Raw genomic sequence first — 7,500 nt, 5'->3', positions numbered from 1 at the left:
AACACGCTTGCGTCGCAACTGAGGACCAGGCCATCTTGTCTACTAGCAAACAAAACAATGCGTTTATTCCTCGGTACAGCAAAATACTCGTAAACAAATTGCTCATGGCTTGAATGATAGGTCTTTATTTCACGTGATTTATTTTTACTCAATCAGTTCGTAGTAAGATTTTGAAAAATTCTGAAAATAAAATGTTGCCTTAGCGACTTTAAAAGCCTTGAAGAGATTTGTGCTTCGATGTTGACTGGGGACGTCAACAAGGCTTTTGTTATGCGTGACCAACGAGTTTACCAAGTCCAATTCTGAGCACATCATCTACTGAATTTGAATATAATGTGCAATGTATTTGAAGTCCTTCTTTTTTCGACTTTCAGTGTAGGCTGTTACAAAATGATAAGATTCTGATTGTAAGGGATTTTATTTCTTTCTAATGCAATCGGATGCAGCTACAAAAGATTTGCACGTGACTTTCATTTTAAGCGATACGACCGAGAAAGTATTTCCTGGAGTTTTGTTTGTCTCACACGCCTGTTGCTGCAAACCATTATATCCAGTCAGCTGGTGTTTTTTTTTCCCCACATGCATCACCTGATAAATTCCTTTTTTCTCTTCTTTGCAAAGATAATTCATCATGCCAGATTTGTTCATCCCCATGGCAACTCGCATACCATCACGATGCAAATGGCAATACGATAGCTGGATGGAAATATGCCCTAATATCCGCCGTGTTATCGGGAGCCCGTATCCGGGTGGTGACTGGCCATTCTTACAGCACGGAGACGGACAATGTACACGTGCGTGATGGGCACGTGTTCGCTCAGCTACTTCAACACGTCAGCAAAAAATCATGGGATAGGTTTCAAGATAATGCTTACTGGTGGTGGCTAATCGTTTCTACTGATGGGCGCATGCAGATGACCAGATACAACGTGGGCTCAAATACTCATCGTGGGACTAATAGTAAGAAGACAAGCATAGCGTGGTATGTAAAGGTTTCAGCCTTGCTGTCAATACCGTCTTACTCCCACCAGGCTAATGGCAGTAAAGTTCAAGGCAACTTAAAAGCTCTAGAGGCCAGCGTTCAACGAGGAAATGAGATCCGATGTGTCAGTTCTAAAAGTTATTTATTTCCCATCCAAAACGTTGCAATTAATAGCAAACCCAAGTTCATTTCTGGACAAAATTTGGACCACATTAGTGTAAGTCATGGAGGTAACGGCATACAGTTTCAAAGTAACGCTTATTGGTGGTTCTCTGTTGTGACTACAAGTGGGTTGCGTGACATGTCACGCTGGACAGTTGGAATTCACCAGTCGCGGGGTCACACCCAAGACAAAGTCGCAATCGAGTGGTTTGCCGAGGGTTGCTGGAAGGAAGTCTTCTCCCATGATGCTCATGGAGTTCGGCTATCAGGATCGCTCCAGTCCTTGACGACAGCTGTGATGTCTGGTCATCGCGTTCGATTCCAAATTCCCGCGTCGAATTATTACACCGCTGAGGCCGACAATCTGTCTGTGCGCAATGGTCACGTGACAGCCCAAGCGCTAAAACATGTCAGCAAGAATCAGTTGACTGGATTTCAGAATGATGCTTATTGGTATTGGCTGATGGTTTCCACAACAGGGACTGTTCGTGCCACAAGGTACAATGTGGGAGAACACAAGCACCGAGGTGATTCGACAAACAAGCAGGAAGTAAAGTGGTTTATTGACACCAGACCGTGGATGAAAGTCTTGTCAAATGACAAATCAGGAAATGTGTTGTCTGGAAACCGAAGTAATCTCGTTGAGGCCGTCAAAGTTGGAGCGGATGTTCGCTGTGTCCAAGGAGATCAAGTGAAAGGATATGCTTACAAGGGTCAGAACTTGGCCGTTTCTCCAGATGGAAAACACGTGAGTGCCCAAGCTCTTAATCATGTGAGCATGATGTCAGCACCCAATCAAAAGGAAGTGATGATCCAGCCCAATGCCTATTGGTGGTTCACGATTGTGTCTACGACTGGCTTGCGCGACATGTCCCGATGGACAGTTGGTGAGCATGTAGATCGTGGGCACACCAATGACAAAGTTGGCCAGACATGGTTTGTTAACTACTAACACCAACTACTTTTTTTGAAAAAAAAAGTTGACTCAATCTTTCGTTGACTGGAGAAGTAAAACGTTTTCAGAATGAGTATTAATGTTAAATGATTTGATTTACTCCGCGTACAAGCTTGTGGCAATATAGTTTTATCATTTAGCCAGAAGCGTAGGGTGTGATAAGAAAAATAATAGCCCTCGTCGCTAAAAATTTCTGTCAGTTCCCTTTTACCCTCGGCGACAAATCAGGGAGTCATTAATTTGAGTCACAGGAATGATTTCAAAAGATCGGCAAAATGCAGCTACGCTTTTCAAAAGGAAAATGGATAACTTCCTCTTCCTTTCTTGTAGTATAAATCTTCAGTAGAAAGCGACCACTCGGTGGTGCCCATGAACTGTTTTCCTTTGTACTCAGTACGGTAAATATTTGAGTTTCAGCTTCCGCTAAATAGAGAGAAAAAAGTTTGAATGACTATCGTAGATAAGAAGGCAACTATATATCGCTGGAAAGAAGCCTTGATACAGAAGCACCAAACTTTATTATCTCTCAGATAGTACGCACTCTGTGATTGGATAAATTAGCGGGCTGGATTTAGCAGTACGACCCGCTAAATTTGAAATTTTGATATAAAACACATTCTCTAGCAAGTTTTATCCTGATGGTCATTACATTAACTTGTAATGTTTAACTGTTTGAATCTTGCAAGCAACTATTTCAATAGTCTTTGCGGTAGTTGAACCTTCCGCTTGACTTCAACTAGTTTCCTTTCCCGCGTGCCTGATTACCTGAGAGATAATAATAATTTTTAAAAATCGAACTACGGATATCAGATTTCCTGCACTTTCATTGGTTCGCCGGACACCGGCTATCAGTTCATATACCCGCTGTATCTAATATGGTCAAGGAACGCGTCTGAAATCAATAAAGCGAGATGAAAACATTTTTGCAGCTCTGAGAAAAAAATGGCCTACAAAAGCCATTTTGGACCGGAACTGACCGAGGCAGAAATCGATGCTTTAGTTGACAATGTTGTTGATACTGGAGTTTTTAATGAAATAATTATTCTACTCGGGCGTCCTGGCATGGACATAAAATGATTATAACGAACTCGGTACTACGCGCCTCGTTGTTTATCTATCACTTCATATCCAGCGCGCCTTAGTATAATAATTGTTAAATATCTTACTGACCTCGTTTTCTACTGAAAGTTACGGACCCTCGTTTTTCCCGGTCTCGGTCCGTAACTCACTTAGTCAGTATTGCCCGTCCCTTCTCTTCACCGTTCCGCAGGGTCTTGTATCCTTTAAGCGATGACAGACGAGGTCCACGTTTTAAAATCCTTACTGGCCAAGGTCGGAGACCAGATAGCCAAACTATTTGCAGATTTTTAAACCAACAACCTCAGGGGCGTAGCCGGGGGTGTCCTGGGGTTCCCGTGGACCCCCCCCCCCCCCAACCCTTTCGTGACAGTCAACAACATAATACAAACGATAGCTGTCAAACTGGAACAGAGTAATTTATGTCACCTGGAACTTACTTCATCTATGTAGGTATTTTGTAGGCTTGTCCCTCCCCCAGCACTCACTGCTCATCAGACAAATTGTCACTTTCAATGAAAACGGCGTTGATGTCGACATCACGGACAAAGCGGTAAGTACCCTGGATGTGAGAGTGCACAAGCCTCGTTTGCACAAAATCATTTAAATCATCTGGACCTGCCATAACTGTTCGAACGTGAGTTTTCTGACAAGTTTGCTCCTTTGGGATTTACCGGCTCATGCTGATAACCCAATTCCAAAATTGCCGCTGATTTATGCGAATACAAATTGGCCCTTGTTGCCTCGTTCAAGATAAAATATAATTTTGAATTTTAAGCTTAAGAATGAGGCATCAAGGGCTAATTTGAATAAAAACAAAAGAATATTTAAATGGCGGCCATTTTGGAATAGGCTGTATTAAAATTTACAAGTTTGATTTTCGAATTCGAGGCTTGGTGGTGACATTAGCTAGTCATACGTCATCATGCAAAAGGGCTATCAAACACTTAGGCCCGTTTCAAACGTCGAACTTTACATGTGCCCAATCTAATGCAAATGAGCGAAAACAATTGATTTTTACTCGTGGATATATCCACGAGTTTTGGTGAGGTTCTTTATGCAAATGTGTCACTCCTGCGTAACCGCAAGTTCGATCTAATAAGCCAATCAGGATGGATAATCACAACACAGTTTAGAAAGCTGTGACTTCCTGTTCGCGTGGTTGTGCGCTGCCATTGCTGTATGTCGCTTTTATACTTAAGTGTTTGAGCACCTTCCGCTGCATTTAGAAGCAAGAAACGGAAGAATTAAAGAAATGGCTTTCTTCGAAGGTGAAGCAAAATATTCTGAACAAGTACACATTGGTGCAATTAATTGTGCACCGCCTTTCACTGACCAACGCGAAGACTTTAATACGTGTAGAAATGGAATCGACAGACACATGGTGAGAAGACAGTGCCTGTTCATCCCCTAAGCTCACGGGGGATAATAAATTCCATTTGGAAGGTGACTGCCATTTGGAGAGTAACATCGAAGCTATCAAAGTATACCAATGTTTATCAAAGCTATCACGAAGTTTTGCAAGCTATGAGTCATCATCAAAGCCACATGAATACAACTTGAACAACATCCGTGACACGAAACACAGTGACGCAACCAAGCAATCCATGCTTCCAGACACTAGTACTTGTGTGGTGGATCATAATGAAGAAGGGACCTGTACGGAAATCATTCCGACTTGGCAAGATTCCCGTTCGAGGCATACTTCGTTTCACTCCCCATCATGTCTTTTCAATGCCCTACTGTGGGCTCGTTTGTCTGGGTCGACGAAGTTTAGGCGATGGTTAACTGTGAGATGATGTTAGCCCTTGTCTTGTAGGCAATTGTAAACTTTCCGGCCACAGGTAGCTAGGGCTAATATTTTTTCAGGGAAAGTTTACTGTCACTGACAGTAAAGAGAGAAAATTATGTGTTCTCGCAGATTGAAGGTTCTCCATTGCAGTTTTTTCTTGAGCATCGCGAAACAGATCCATCTCCTGATGCACTTTGCCTTTGCCAACTGAGTGCGTTTCCATACGGGTTTTGGACACGGAAGACGAAAGTAAATTGTTTTCTTTGCACCACTCTATGCACCGCTTGGGATAGGCTATAAAGCAGGGACAATTTCCAAATGTTCAAATCTCCCTTTGCTGACGCTTTTACTTCGCTAGCCATCTTGACTATTACGAAGACACAAGTTCGTTTCAAAGGGAAACATGAAACGATTTTAATTGCAATGAACTCGTGCATTAAAGTTTCCCATGAAAGATGCACCAATCAGACTGTAAGCGTGGTACACTCTTCCACGCAGTGAACTTCTAAGTGTGCCGCACGCACGGGGCATGAAGGAAAAGCAGTTCACAGCACTACTGGACAACCTAAAACTATCACAGGGACCAACCTTAAGCCTAAACAGTGCCTTTAGCCGTAATTAAGGTTACGGTTAGCATTATTAAAAAGGGATAGGTTGTTTCAAGATAGTAAAACAGGGATCTCTTAACGGTAACGTACGAGTACAAGTTCGATTGTAGGTGCTCGGCGCGGCACGTGCATATAGTTACGTATCATTGTTATGTAAATAGTCAGCCAGAATTCAAAATAAATATCATTTTCAAGGTGTGAATTAGCAACTTGACACGTTAGCTCAGTGGTGAAGAACAGGGACAAGTAATCCAGATGTTTACTGTGGGTCGGAGTTCAAGCTAAGGCAAGCTACGAGTGACATATCATGAGATAAAATGGCAGAAAAAGCCGAGGGGGATCTGAAAAAATGAATAAGACGAATTAAGGGTTAGAAAGAGGAAAGCTGGGACGAAAACGAGTAAAGGTGTGGGCGATGAAGGGAAAGAAGAGATAGAGGGAGGGAGAGATAAATGAGATCCATTTTTATTCATCCCGTAAGTACAAATTACCCATGTATATATTCGGTTCTCTTGGCTATACGTATTGTTCTACAAAACAATAGCGCGAATGAATAATTAATTTTTTCTGCATGCATAATGAGGTAGGGACCTGTACGGAAATCATTCCAATCCCGGTTCTATAGCACTGTTGAGGGCTCGATTAGCTCAAAAAGGATTGTAGGCACTAGAATGTACTTCAGATGGTTCATGCTTCTTTTCTTCTGTTTCCCACCAGTTATACAATGATCCTTCCTATCACATGAATGTTATACCTGCCAACTCTCACGCCTTAGGCGTGAGTCTCAAGGCCTGCGGGTTGAAAACTTCGATCTCGCGCCGGCTCACGCTTGCGGGCCAATTTCTCACGCCTGATTGGAAAATGTGAGTTGTTGCCGTCTTGCTTGACACAATTTCCAAAAATATGTTAACTCAGACCCATGTAAGGAACAAAAACCATGTGTAAAATAAATAAATGACAATACCTTCCTCGCGATCTCTGATTTTTGAAGTGAAAAGCACTGGGAGCGAGCTCGCGTTTCTATACGTCTTCGACAGACTTCGGAAGACTTGGGACTTCTTTGGAAGACTTCGGACGTCTTTGGAAATCTTCGGAAATGATCGTGCCGTCTTCAAAAGTCCCAGCACTCCCAGGATAAAAATCTCACGCCTACATCTCAGAAAAAGTTGGCAGGTAAAGAATGTGCGTGCTGCTGGAGTTGAATCCATCAGAAACAACCGTCAAAAATTTATTGGACCCATTACAGAGCAATTGTGCGTTTGTTGTGACAGCATGCAACATACATGGTGTGATGCACTTATTGTGCAAGCAGTTTGCAATGTATTAAATGTTTCTATACGTATAAATGAATCCATTGAGGGGTGGGCACCAGTAACTGTTATCAGTCCTATAAGCGGACAACAGGGAACTACTATGAACACTGGACATCTAGATGGAAGACACTATGTTTCAGCATTTCAGTTAGATTATTATAATGACAGTATTTCAGGTTATGAAATCAGCGGTGTTACCAATGTCAACAATTATTCAGAGCCTGGTAATAATCGATTAATTAACGATGGCCAAAAATGATGTGAGTGTCGCAAAAATAATTTCTACAAAACAGTGGCAAAAAAGAGCTTATATGAGAGAATCTATCAAGCGGAAGAGACAAAATCACTTGAAGAGTTCAGGGAAAAGAAAAACAATGCAAAACGCCAAAACAGATCTGAAAATATTAAAGCAGCAAGGAAATTTTTTCTTTATTACACATCATACATTAGAAATGTTTCAAGGTCAGCATAATGCCCATTGCGCTCTTTCTTTGTATTGTCTTAAAAAACAGTGTTCATGATCGTGAAATGTTAAACACACAAAAAGTAACATGCTTGAAATAAGCCTTTTATTATTTTATTTTTTCTTTATTACACATCATACATTAGAA

At 41.7% G+C, this 7,500-nt stretch overlaps 1 protein-coding gene across 1 annotated transcript in view; it reads left to right on the top strand.

The window, feature by feature from the left end:
• LOC138038016 (uncharacterized) overlaps window positions 1-3,019 on the top strand; it is a 10,006-nt gene extending 6,987 nt beyond the window's left edge. The window contains exon 2 of the mRNA XM_068883840.1: window positions 622-3,019. Within this exon, the coding sequence (XP_068739941.1) occupies window positions 622-2,096 (1,475 nt within the window). The 3' untranslated portion in view covers window positions 2,097-3,019. The remainder of the gene's footprint in view (window positions 1-621) is intronic.
• The last annotated feature ends 4,481 nt before the right edge of the window (window positions 3,020-7,500 follow it).

This window comes from Montipora capricornis, chromosome 2 (genome assembly GCF_036669925.1).
Source record: "Montipora capricornis isolate CH-2021 chromosome 2, ASM3666992v2, whole genome shotgun sequence".
NCBI lineage: Eukaryota > Metazoa > Cnidaria > Anthozoa > Scleractinia > Acroporidae > Montipora > Montipora capricornis.
The sequence above is the reverse complement of the archived record's forward strand: the minus strand, read 5'-3'. Positions and strand labels throughout refer to the sequence as shown.